Source organism: Gekko japonicus, unplaced genomic scaffold (genome assembly GCF_001447785.1).
Source record: "Gekko japonicus isolate JY-2015 unplaced genomic scaffold, Gekko_japonicus_V1.1 scaffold48, whole genome shotgun sequence".
Classification (NCBI taxonomy): domain Eukaryota; kingdom Metazoa; phylum Chordata; class Lepidosauria; order Squamata; family Gekkonidae; genus Gekko; species Gekko japonicus.
Genome location: NW_015174273.1, coordinates 1579420 through 1593297, shown reverse-complemented (window position 1 = coordinate 1593297; position 13878 = coordinate 1579420). Strand labels below are relative to the sequence as shown.

Here is a 13878-nt window from a genome sequence, read left to right as displayed (position 1 = left end):
GGGGGGAAGGGTTGGAGGTGGGGTGGCTCTGTATGTCAGAGAGGGTATAAAGTCCAGAAAGATTGAGAGGCTAAGAGAATTGGATTCGCTTCTTGAAGTTCTGTGGGTTGAATTAGGGGGGCCAAAAGGAAACTTAACACTGGGAGTTTGAAAGATATTAGGCTGGATTTGCAGAAGTGGAATGCCATTCCGTTGTCCCTTATGGGTAGGGTAGCGTTGGTTAAGATGAATGTGTTGCCTAGATTTTTATATCTGGCACAAAATATACCTGTACTAAAAAGCCAAAACTTTTTTGAAGATCTCAATAAGGTCACCAGACAATTTATATGGCAGCATAAGAAAGCCAGAATAAAATGGAAGGTGCTTCAAGATAGTAAAGAAAGAGGAGGATTGAGTGTCCCCAACTGGTATATATATTATCAAGCCGCCGCCCTAGTATGGATAAAGGACTGGGTAAACCTTGAAAATGCAAGACTCCTAGCTATAGAAGGACATGACCTCAGTATGGGGTGGCATGCCTATATATGGTATGGGAAAGATAAGATCCACTCAAATTTTGGTAGACACATATTAAGAGGCGCGTTGAATAAAGTATGGGTAAAAACTAAAGAGATATGGTATAAGAAAACCCCAAGATGGGTCGCTCCTTTGGAAGCATTTATTATACCCTCAGCGATAACGATGAATTTAAAGGAAAGCTATCGAACATTACTAAATAAAAAAAATGAGTTAAAAACAGAAGAAAAACTTAGAAAGGAAAATAATCTATCATGGTGGGAGCAAATAACACTAAGAGATAGATTTAAGAAAGACGCGACAAGAGGCTTTGAGGACCAAAATAATGAATTGGATAAAATATGGCTGTCCTCAAACGATAAATTGATTCAGAAACTGTATAACTGTATAACTTACATCTACAGGAATTTTTGAAGGACGAAAAAGTAAAAAATGTAATGAACACTTGGGTGAAAGATATAGGGGAAATTGAGGAAGAGCAGTGGGCAACCATGTGGAAAACTGTTAAGTATATGAAAGCGGTCGCGTATAAAGAAAATGTATATAAAATGTTCCATAGATGGCATTGGGCACCCGTTAAGTTGGCCAAATGTTACAGGGGGTATTCTGATAAATGCTGGAAATGTAAAAGCTGTAAAGGAACATTTTACCATATGTGGTGGGATTGTAACATGGCACAAAGATTCTGGAGAATGGTTAGAAAAGTACTCCAAGAAAGTTTAGGTATTAATGTAGCACTGAAACCAGGAATATACCTGCTTAATATGATTCCAAATGGCTACAATAAACAGGACGCATATCTAATTAGTTATATTATAACTGCAGCCAGATTGTTATTAGCACAAAACTGGAAATCGGAAAGCTTACCTACTAAAGCAGAGTTGGTAAATAAAATATTAGATCTAGCCAGAATGGATGATCTAAGTTTAAAGTTGCAAAATAAAAACGAGAGGGTACATAAAAGGAGATGGAATAAGATATATAAATGGATAGAACTTCAAACAGAAATGTAATTAGAAAAGATATTTCCTGTATTTGCAATAGTGAATGATATATTACTTACAGATGAGGTTACTAACTGAAAATATCTGACTCTGATCTGTAAATAAGATGATGAACTGCGGATATGTATATCCTTTTATTTTAAACAATAAAAAATTTAAACCCGGAAGGGTACAAACTCATTCCCTGAGAACCAGGAACTCCTTGTACCAGGCACACACCCAAGACTTTTGTTCAATGGGCAGACAGTCACACATGTGACATTCTGTGCAAAACACTGGATAGCCCCCAACCCCCTGCTGGCATTCTGCCTTCATAATAGCTTTAAAAAAATAATTATACACAATCCCCCTTTTAAAACCCTTTGTATTTATGTTACTCTCCTTGTGGAAAGTTTACTTAACTTACTGGGAACACAAGGAGACTAGGACCCTGGCTTTATGGTCCTTCCTGGGCTTCTTACAGAGCCCCTAGACCCTAGGCTAAGAGCCGCAGGCCAGAGGCTCATGCCTCTGGCAAGGTGCAGCCTTAAATAGAAGCCTCACCCAGCAGAGGGCAGGGCCATCAGCTATTCAAGTTACATCCAGGCAATCCAATTACAGTCAAACAATCACCCTTTCTCAAACAGCCAGGACACTGCAACAACTGCCACACCCCCTGACATCACCGGAAATGTGTCATAAGGCCACACACCCCACCCCCAACGGTCCCAGCCACCACCACCGGCCTTGCAGCTCCACTGCCAAGCCCCATGAGGGGCCCGGCGGTGGACCTGCAAGGCTGGCGGGAGTGCAAGGAAGCCCCGCGAAGGCCCTCCCTGGCCCCAGGCAGGCAGGGGTGGGGAGAGGCAGGGAGGAAGCAACTTACCCTCCCTCTTCTCCTGCCTCCTCCTGGCTGAATGAGGGCCGGAAGCGGGGCGGCTGGAAGCAGGGGGCGGGGCTTCGTCATGTGCCCCGCCCCCGTACCTCACCCGGGGGAACTGCGATCCCCCGCGATCCCCCCCGAAATGACCTCTGCTTAACCCTTTAGCAGCTCTGTCTCCTGCTGCTTCTCAGAGCTCAGCTGGGTCTTGTCTCACTAACCTTTAGAGTTCTCTGAGGGGATGAACAAGCATGCAGGCAAGGGTGACCCAGTAGATGTTGGTTACCTAGACTTCCAGAAAGCTTTTGATTAAGTTCCTCAACAAAGGCTCAGCAGTCATGAGATAAGAAGATAAGTCATCTTGTGGATTAAAAACTGGTTAACTGACAGGAAACAGAGTCAGTATAAATGGAATTTTCACAATGGAAGGTGGTAAGCAGCGGGGTACTGCAGGGCTCAGTACTAGATCCTGTGCTTTTAACTTGTTCATTATGATTTAGAGTTGGGAGTAAGCAGTGAAGTGGCTAAGTTTGTGGATAAGTTATTCAGGGAGGTGAAAACCAGGGAGGAGTGTGAGGAGCTCCAGAGGGATCTGTTGAGGCTTGGTGAGTGGGCATTAATGAATGGGGTTCAACGTGGGCAAGTGCAAAGTAATGCACACTGGAGCAAAAAATCGTAACTATACATATACACTGATGGGGTCTGAACTGGCAGTAACTGGCCAGGAGAGAGATCTTGGAGTCGTGGTGGATAACTCACTGAAAATGTCGACTCAGTGTACAACTGCAATAAAAAGGGCAAATGATATGCTCAGAATTATTAGGAAGGAGATTGAAAATAAATCAGCCAGTATCGTAATGCCCCTGTATAAATCTATGTTGCAGTCTCATTTGAAATACTGTGTACAGTGCTGGTCACCACACCTCAAAAAAGATATTATAGCATTGGAAAAAGTGCCTAAAAGGGCAACTAAAATGATTATGGGGATGGAATACCTTCCCTATGAGGAAGGGTTAAAGAAGTCAGGGCTCTTTAGTTCGGAGAAATGACAATTGAGGGGGTGACATGATATTGGTTTACAAAGTTATGGATGGGATAGAGAAGGCAGAGAAAAGAAGTACTTTTCTCCCTTTCTCACAATACAAGAACTCATGGGCACTCAATGAATTTAATGAACAGTAAGCTCACAACAGGTACTTCTTCAGCCACAGAGTAATAGACATGTGAAATTCACTGCCACAAGAAGTGGTGGCAGCTACAAGCATAAACAGCTTCAAGAGGAGACTGGATAAACATATGAGGTCCATCAGTGGCTATTAGCCACAACATATAGGTGGAACACTCTGTCTGGGGCAGTGATGCTCTGTATTATTGGTGCTTGGGGGGTAACAGAGGGAGGGCTTCTGGAGTTCTGGCCCCACTGGTGGACCTCCTGAAGGCACCTGAGTTTTGTGTGTGACAGAGTGTTGGACTGGATGGGTCACTGGATTGATCCAACATAGCTTCTCTTATGTTCTTAACTCCTCCACATAGGCAGACATACTGGGGTTTGACAAATTCCTTTTTGCCTGCACACAAGCTCTCTTTTCTCTAGATCATAAAAGCCCCCCAACCCCCATGACCAGCACGATTCAACTTTCAAAAGTATTTTTTATTCTAAGAACTGTGGTTTCGTGTTTGTAGGGAACGCCTATGCCGTTCAGAAGAAAGCTCCACTGTACATGAATATCATCTGTCTCTGGATGACAGCCCATAATTCCAGGATAGGCACGTCAGTAGAAGAAAAATCTTCTGAACTGGTCAACGGAATAGTACAAATTACAGGCTAGGGCGGGAGTTATCTGCTTCCTAGCAAATAATTTTACAAGAAAATCTTACTCTTATGGATTGGGAAAATATATATTAGCATATTTATTAAAAACCAGAAGAGTACATTGCTATATATGTTAAATTCTTATTCCAATCAGAGGCAGTACATCCTTTTTAACTTTAACTCAACTAAGTCTTCTAAACAAATTGTAATTATAGCATGACAATTTCAAGTAGAGAAACGTTTTCCAAAGCATTATACCCTGTCGGGTGGAAAGCATCTTAATGTGGTCTATCAGTTCACAAATATGCACTATTTTTACTCTAATGCCAAATCTACATTTTTGTAATCTCTGCATGCTACCCTATAGCCATTTTCCTCATGAACTTTACCGACTTGTGGGAACAGCTTTCATAAATACTTCAAAGTCAGGTTTTGGCAAAAACTGGTACATAGTACAAAAAGCAAGTCATACAACTGTCTGTCTTTTCTAAATACTTTAGACAGTAAAAACACTAATAATGTCTCTCTGTGTATATATTTCAGGCTACTGTAGAGTCAGTCTTTTAAGAAACACTGGGTTCATGTCAAAACCTGTCTAAAGGCAGGGCTCTAGTCGGGGGGGAGCTCTCAGGTACGGAGCTCCGGAAGAGAACCTCTAGGGGGCGGGGCGGTCACGTGGTGAAGCCCCGCCCCCTTCTTTACCCCGCCCTCTGCTTCGATCCTCATTCCGTTTGGGAATGAGGATGAAGCAGGAGGGTAAGTAGCCGGGCCTTCTGACACACTTCCGGTGATGTCAGGGGGTGTGGCCTTCTGTCACTTCCGGTGATGTCAGGGGGCGTGGCATATGCAAATAAGTTATGCTAATGAGTTATGCTAATGAGCTCCGGCAGCTCTTTTTCTACAACAAGACCCCTGTCTAAAGGTAATAACTATGTTACTTCTTCTTAAATCCCACTACCCTATAATAAAATTCCAGACCATTTGCAAATATTTGAAAAATCCACCTCTTTCAAACCATTCCCCGGGGGGGGGGGGATGACAACTTTCCACCCCTTTAAAATCTTTTCTTTCATATCTGGGTTTCACGTATATATCACTGGATACTGCACTATCAATGTGCTACAGCAATCATTCAGTACTGGATTTCCTTATACGGACAAGAAAATTAAACAGTAAATGATTGTTACAGCTCTAGAAGAGCACAATATCCATCAATGGATGGATGCATGCCGCCCTGGACTTTGCAACCCTTATGCATACTTTTGTATCTGCACTGTGGACCAATACCTAGTAATGGTTTGGGAGCTTCTAGTCAATGCAGAAACTTGTTGCAGGTCATCAGAAGAACATCAGTTTCGTGTCCCACTGACTTTCAAAGAGCCAACTGCAATCCCAAACCTTAAAACAGCCTGAGCACAACATACCTGATTGCCTACTTCCATTCCATTCCTCCATAGCTTCTAAAATTAACTGAGAACCCCTTCTTAAAATTTACCATCTGTGCCCCAAGTAAGAACTGAAAAGGTACCCCAATGGTTAGTTAAATCAATTCAAATACTTTATTGCATTAGCTCAAAAGCCGTAACAAATAATACAACTCCAACAAAGTAAGTAATAATAACTACACAGGCCTTTACCACATGGCAATGCTTACCTATGGAAACCCCAGGGTGCTGCACTAGTAGCTGCAGAGAAACTGTGGCTTCCAGGTAGCAGCTTTCCCTGCGTTTTCTCTATTCCAGTCCCCATGGTGGCCACTTTCCCAGCACTACAGGAGGGGGCATCTTTCTGATTTTTCTTGAACATAATGAACATGCTAATATTGATATATCAATAGGCCAATTAAAAATGGCTGCTGCATGGGTGGATCCAGTAAAACTCTGACAGATTTCAGAAAGATCACTGAAGGATCAAGTAGAACTCAAGTACTGCACTAAGGCACCATGATGCTTTGGGGGAACAGGAAAAACTTCCCAGCAGCATCCAACCTGGGGCAAGTCATGCTTACACACAAACAACCACAGCTGCAAAAACTGTCTCACTCAAAGTACCATTAGCACCACATGACTCCAAATACCTTCAGAGGCAATGCATTACACGGTATACCAACAGGTTGCTAGTGGCCAGAGTTAGAATGGTATGACAGAATTTTATGTTCGTACACGTTACCACCTCCCCATCCGTTAACATCTTGTGATTAAAAGAAAAATCTTCTAGTTGACTAAAATTGCAAAGGAGTTGGACTTTTTCACTTTCTCTCTTCACCTGGTTGTGGCTCAGTTTAAAGTACTGGCGATCACATACAAAGCCCTTCGTGGCCTTGGCCCCTCTTATTTGTGGGACTGCCTCTCTCCCCATGTTCCATCACAACGACTTTGCTCAAGTCAGCGGGGGCTTCCGCAGGCACCAACCTACCAATGGGCAACATCAACAACTGCCCATACACATCCACTCTCTGTTGTGACTACCATCTTGTGGTATGGTTTGCCCAAGGTCAGGAAAGCTCCTACTCTCTTGGCTTCCCGTAAACTATGGCTGCGGTCACACAGAGCATTAGCCACGCTACAGAGAGGGAAGATAGGCGGATTTTCTGGGCGCGATCACAGCACCACATCTGGGAAGCGTAGAGCTCCCGTGGCGAACCCGAGGCTTCCCGCCGAAGATGCGGGGTAAAAAACTACTACCTCCGAGGTACTAGTTTCCAGAAACCGCAGGGCAAGGGTGGGCGCCTTATCGCGTTTCCGGTGGTAGGTCGTGGCATCCGGCGGCCGCCCATGTCCCGTCGCTAAAAGGTTTTTTTTTCAAGTCTCCACGGGATACGTACAAGCACCCAACGGCGCACGCGCACACTTCGTTTAAAAACAAACACAGCTCCCTCCTCTTTGTGGCGGGGGGGGGGGCCGGCGCAGACCGCTCCTGGAGGGGACCGGACGGAGGACACAGTTTGCATTCCTCTGCAGCCCTGGAAGGGGTTAAACCCGTGGAGCCTTTTGCTAGAGAGGCCGCTTCTTTGCCGTGCCGCAGGATTGTCCTGTGATCAGCACCTCCCCCCTAACCACGGGACCTCGACGGGAGGTCTGATCGCGCAGCCGCACGTTATTTTGCTCCGGGGCAAACAGTCACGCTCCCCCCCCCCCGCATTTTCCTGCCCGTGTGACCGGGGCCTATGAAACCCTGAACTATTCAACATGGCTTTTCTGCACAGATATTAGGATTTTACTATACAAAATGGTTTTTAAAACTTGCTTGAATAAACAGTTATGGACTGTGGTCTATCCTGCTGGGTGCACTTATTGAGAAGAAGAAGAGATGGGATTTATACCCCACCCTTCACTACCTGAAGGAGTCTCAGAGTGCCTTATAATCCCTTTCCCTCCCCACAACAGGTAAGTGGGGCTGAGAGAGCTCTCTCGAGAACTGCCCTTAAGAGAACAGCTCTGAAAGAACTTATGACTGACGCAAGGTCACACCAGCAGCTGCATGTGGCGGAGAGGGGAATCAAACCCGGTTTTCCCAGATTAGAGTCCGCGCTCATAACCACTACACCAAACTGGCTCTCAGTTATAAGTAGGATCCTATTTACGTAATTTCTGTAACACCTAATGTGCCATCAATATGCTCAAAAGATAAGGAAAGCAGATGCAGTAGGACAGAAAAAGGAGACAGTTGATACCACAGAGCTACAGGAATTAAGAGGCTGTAGGGTCCAGTGTTTACTCTTTTGGCTATCAATCTCAAGCCAGTGTGAATTCCGTCATTACTGATTTCATTCTTTGCACAATGCAGAGTGCAAGAAGTCTGCACTTCCTTTTTAATTATGTCTCTTCAGCAGGGGAAGTAGTGAATCCCAGGAGGAAAAATCTAGATGCACTGAATTTTCATGTTCCATGCCCTCCACATATAGATGAAGAGGCTCAGGGGGAAAAGAAATGACTTCCCCCCCCCCATTCCTCCTCCCTCCCAGACATTCTTCTATTTTTCCAGTGGAAAAACAGATATTTGGAGAACTGGAAAACACTCCTGTAAAACGTTTTCTCTTCTGGAATGAGTGGAATGCTTCTGAAAGATAAGAGTTTATTTGCTTAGAATATGCAGCATGAGGATTTCTAGATGGACAATCTACAGCATTAAAGAATACTGTACTTGTGTAGAACACTCAACCTAGAAAATCTTGCCATCTTCATAAAGGGTCTTTTTTGCTTGAGGATTTCTGCTTTATAACTAACCTCTGTTTCTAGTGTTGGGTATAAACTCCATTTTGTTCATAGAAAACTAAGGCATTTATACTTATAATAATAAATACATCAAATAGGACAGTTTTATACGCCAAGTCAGTGATACTCAGTGGCTTGGGAGCAACATGTGGCTCTCTGATACGTTACCAATGGCTCTTCTGATTGCTGTTGCCCAATGCGGCACCTGCCCCATGTTTCAGGAAAGTAGACAAGGCCCATGCCTGACCAGGCTTGTGGTTGGCAGGTGGTTCCTACTTTGAAACATCTGCTGCTAGAAGAACAGGGAAGCTGCAAGCTTCCCTGGCATGCCAGGAATGGAAGTAAAAGTGCTCTTTTGGTTCTCAATGAGTAAGTACCACTGTGCTAGGTTATAAATTATGCATTTTATTTTTAAATCAGTAAAATAAATGTAGGTTTCGTAAAAGTGTTGCGTATATTTTATTTTTCTCTCTAAGGGAATCCCCCCCCCCAATAACTTCAGCATTTCAGGAAATTTTATATTACCTCTTTTGAATACTACTTCTCTCCCAAACTACTATATATTTTTACTGGATTTTCCTTTCTTTCACTTCTGCCACTTGGATTCTAGTGCCTAGGATGGCTAAACAAAAGGAATACCAAAGGGGCCAAGAAACAGACACGCGAATACAGTAGGAGATGTGGTACAAGCTCACCCAGTTTCCACAGCCATTTCCTAACCACACCCCCTTTTTGTGCTGACCTGTTTCCTGCTGTTAATTTCACTTTCCAACTTCCACCAGCAGCCAAAAATAGGAACTCCTATTAACCACCCAATCAATAACTTGTACTCTTCGTCCAACGAAATCATTCTACAATTAAGTGTAGAAAGGCAACACAAAGTTATTCACCGAATTAGTTCAAGGCAATCTGTGGGATAATCCCATAAACTTCTGCTCTGCCAAATACACGCGTAGGAGAGAGTGCAATATTACAGTCTACAGCATTGCTTCACCTGTATCATAAACCACCCCAGTACATTGCATTAATGCAATACTGGCGACACCCACCATCAACAGGAAAAACAAAGTGACAGTATGAAATGTTGTTACACTACATGGAAATGGGCTTGGTGTGTGAGTAACACTTGGGGACATTCACCAAGCAACCAGGAATGTGAGATATATACAATATATAATAATTAAAATGGAAGCATGACAGAGAAGTGGGACACCTCGCTGTATGTAGATTACTAATATATTCACATAATGCAAACTGCTGCCTGCTCCATCATGTGTACATGGATTCAGGGGGCAATACTGCAGTATTCGTCCTACTTCACCTAAAGAGGTTACAGGAACATGTGAAGCTGTTCTATATACCAAGGCAGACCATTGGTTTATCTGGCTCATTCCTTTCTATTCTGACCAGCTGTCGCTCTCCAGGGTCTCACACACAGAAATGTCTTTCCCTTTCTCCAGCTCTACTACCTGTGATCTTTTAATTGGAGATGCCAAGGATTGAACCTGGGAACTTCTGCATTCAAAACATGTGCTTTATAATTGATCCACCACAACACACATTCTTTTTATAGCCGTACACCAGAGTCCTGTTAACATTACTGACAGCATTGCAAAATAAGTGACAATAAAAATAACAGCCTAAACTAATGTAAGCTGCAATAGCATAAATAGGAAGTAATTATCCACATGTAGAGCCCATGTGGATAATTTATTATCTTGGCATAACAAAGAACAAAATTCAGAGAATGGTAGGGACATCTACACTTATTTGAAATCAACAGAATTTCATAACTGCAATGTGCACATCTGACTAAATGGCAGTATGTACTTTTTATAGTTAATCCTCAGGTAGTGCCGTCCTAAAAACAAACTGACCACATGTTCTTGATTAATTTAACTTTCAAGGGCAAACAGTGAACAAGTTTACAGACAGCAGCTTCTTATGCAAGAACATTTAAATAGCCCAGTTGTAATCAATGGAATCAAATTGGCTGGTGTGTGCCAGATTTCTAGCTTGAAGTGATAATCAGGAATTCCCTTACCACCATCACCACCAGGAATAGTGTGACCCCTGACACATATTCTTGGAGAAGTTTACCCGCTTCCCACAATCGGACAATTATCTCTAGAAGTACAGTGTTCTATGAGTTCTCCACAGGTCACACATTCACAGCAATATAAAAGTCAGACATGGACTTCCTGCATCACCACATGTCTGGCTGAAGGTATATGCAAGGACTAGTAATGACGACACCACAGCTTGCTTTGTACATGCACAGTGGCTTTGTTTTCTCTCCACCTGGTGTTGATGTGTGCACCCCTCTTCAGTAATATATCTCAACCCCCCTTTTTAACTAGAGGAATCCCTCTGGAAAAGAGCTTCTGAAACAAACCAAGCCCTTAAAACCATTTAAAAATGGAGTGTAAGAGACTCAAAGTGATTTTAGATACACAAAACACATAAGGAGGAGTGATGGTACATTTCTATCGGTTCATAAGTAGCTCAGAAACCTGCATTTTTGGAGCACAGCTCACTCAAAGTTTGGGAACTCCTTATATGTGCTCTGTTTTCCTCTCAAGTCAACAAATCCTATATCATCTCTTTTGAAAGATTTACTGAAATCTAAGACTGGGTATAAATTATACTGCTGGAAATGAGACAACAGGCCAAGTTTTGCACACTGAACATTTAAAAAGGGATGAGATAACTATACAAGCACTGAACATTTAAACTATACAAGCACTAAACATTTAAACTATACAAGCACTATAACTATACAAGCACTGAACATTTAAACTATACAAGCACTGAACATTTAAAAAGGGATGAGATAACTATAAAAAGAAAAAGAAAAACAGAAGCCATGCTGCAGAATACATTGGACACTGTGAGGTGAGTGAACAAAGCCAGCTTTTAAACCTAGTGGATGACATTAATGATGCCAACAGATAGAAAGATGGAGAAGAAAGGAGAACACCCGCACCACAGTCATTTCACAGCAGCAAAGCCAAGCACAGCAAAGCCAAGCACACTCCCAGTCCCAACTGTACAGCATATTGTAAAGATCAGTGTTGGACTAAGCGTGAGGAAGGCCCTCAATTGCCATGAAACTTCCTAGATGACCTTGGCCCAGTCACTCTCACTCCGCCTAATCTACCTCACAGGGCTGTCGTGAGTGTAAATGCAGGGAGAGCCATCCATGTAAACCACCCCAAAACTCCCTCCTTTGATAAGGGCGAGATAAAAAAAAAATGCAATGAACACAATATAGTGACCAGTAACACCCCAAATCAGGGCTCTCTGACAAACATGCCTATACGAAACATCTGCTTGTCACATTCACATGTAAGACCCGCGTCCCCCTTCTAGACTGCAACCCTAAATCATCTCGAAGAATGCTTCACCCAGTTCAGCGGAGGCTGACTTCGGAACAAACATGCACGGAATCGTTCTCTTACAGCGTTACACTTTAAGCATTACCCTATCGGAAGCGAGGCCCACGCAACCGGGGAAGCACTGTGGAAGAACCCCCCAAAAACACTTAGGGAAGGGACTGGGGGACTGGGCCAACGAAGCGGAGGAGAAGAAAGGGGAAGCCACCCTTGCCGAGCATCCAGCACCGCAAGGGAAGGGAAGAAGGCCGGAGGAGGACTAGGGTCCACCCACACCCGTGCCTCGGTCACTTACCCAGGTGAGCAAGCTCTCTCCGAGCTCGGCCCGCTCGAGGCTCTCCACGTTGAACATGGTGCAGGCCAGAGCACGCTCGCTCCCGTTCCTTCTGGCGGCGGCGGCGGAGCTGCTGGGCCTGCGGTGGAGTCCGCCAGGCACCCTTCCCCTCCTCACGGCCGTCGCCTCTTTCTTCTCTCCTCACCCAGGCCGGCAGAGCCGGGCCGGGCTGCTTGTGGCGCAGACACGTCACCGGGCCCGCCGGGATCCGCCCGCACCGGTAGGCAACGCGCAGGCGCCCGCCGGCCTCCAAGGCCCGCCTCGGTTAGTCAGTCACGCCGCGAGTGAATGGGGCGGAGCGGAAGGCTGGAGCTGCTGGGTCCGCCGCGGCTGGTGCTCCGAGGCCTTGCTCGACGAGCCCGCCAAGGATTTTGAGGTACTGAGGCGCGGGGTGGCCGCCGGCCTTCTCTTCCGTCCCCCCCCTCCACGACCGCCTGCCCACTCAGTCGCCGGCCGACCAGCCAGCCACTCTGTCCCCCTCAGCGCCCTGCCCAGTTAGGCCGGCCGCCGGTTTCCCTCGCATGCAAAAGCCGCCCCACTGAGAAAATTTGCTCTCGTTTTAACGCCGTGCTTCTGCTTTGGCCGGGCAAGGGTTCCCGCGGCCTTGGACCGAGTCCTCCCTGCTCGCTTTGCGGCTCTCTCGTGTCCCCGCGAAGGGGCCGCGGTGGCTCAGCTCCTGCCAACCCAGCAGTTCGAAAGCAAGAAATTGCAAGTAGATAAATAGGTGCCGCTTCGGGGGGAAGGTAACAGCGTCCCGTGCGCTTCGCGGTCTAGTCACGCCGGCCACATGACCACGGAAGCGTCCTCGGACAGCGCTGGCTCTTCGGCTTAGAAACGGGGATGAGCACCGCCCCTTAGAGTCGGATTCGACTGAGCGAGGGGAAACCTTCACCTTTTACCGTTTCCCCGCTTAGGCCTTTTCTCCTTGGGTGGTGTGCAATTTTTCCCACGCTTCTAGCTGGCCAGGCCAAGAGTATTAAAATGTTGGGGCATTTTAGGGTGCCTTTGCAGTCTCCTCTTTGCAGTAGTGTTGGGCCCCAATACAAGACCGTGATCTGCAATATCTTTTTACAAAAATTTTCTCCACCTCATTTTTTTCTTTTTTTAAAACATCCAGCCTGATCATTGTAGAGTTCTGAAGAACAGGAAAGTTTGCCCACTGTCGGTGCAATCCTGTGCAGGGTTAGACACTTATAAATCCATCGAAGTCAGTGGGTTTAGAAAGGTGTAATAACGTTTAGAATTGCCCTGTGTTGAGTTATTTTGATTGGTCCTAATAAGAAGGTATTGCATTGTGTTGGTTCCAAGGATGTTCATTTACTCAGCTCTAAGTTTTACTTTCCTCCAGTGTTGGCACTGCAGAACTGACAGAAAAGTAGAATAATATAATCAAAGTTGGAAGGTACCTCCAGGGTTATCTAGTCCAACCCTCTGCAAAATGTAGGAAATTCACAAATAATTCCCCCCACACCCCTAGTGACCCTTGCTCCATGCCCAGAAGATGACAAAAAAAAACCCTCCAGGATCCCTGGCCAAACTGGCCTGGAGAAAAATTGCTTCTTGACCCCAAAGTGGTGATCAGCATTTCCCTGGGTGTGTAAGAAAGGGCCATGAGAACTAAGCAATGATGCAATCCTTCCTGCCTTCTCTTCTCGTGATCTGCCTAAGTTCACAGAATCAGCATTGATGTCAGATGGCCATCTAGCCTCTGCTTAAAAACCTCCAAAGGAGGAGAGCCCACCA

General features: G+C 45.1%; 1 protein-coding gene across 1 annotated transcript in view; it reads right to left on the bottom strand.

Annotated features, from left to right (window-relative positions):
* Positions 1–12337, bottom strand: part of HOOK3 (hook microtubule-tethering protein 3) — an 87588-nt gene extending 75251 nt beyond the window's left edge. Inside the window, exon 1 of the mRNA XM_015423725.1 lies at positions 12097–12337. Coding sequence (XP_015279211.1) covers positions 12097–12153 — 57 coding nt within the window. The 5' untranslated portion in view covers positions 12154–12337. The remainder of the gene's footprint in view (positions 1–12096) is intronic.
* Positions 12338–13878: the final 1541 nt, after the last annotated feature.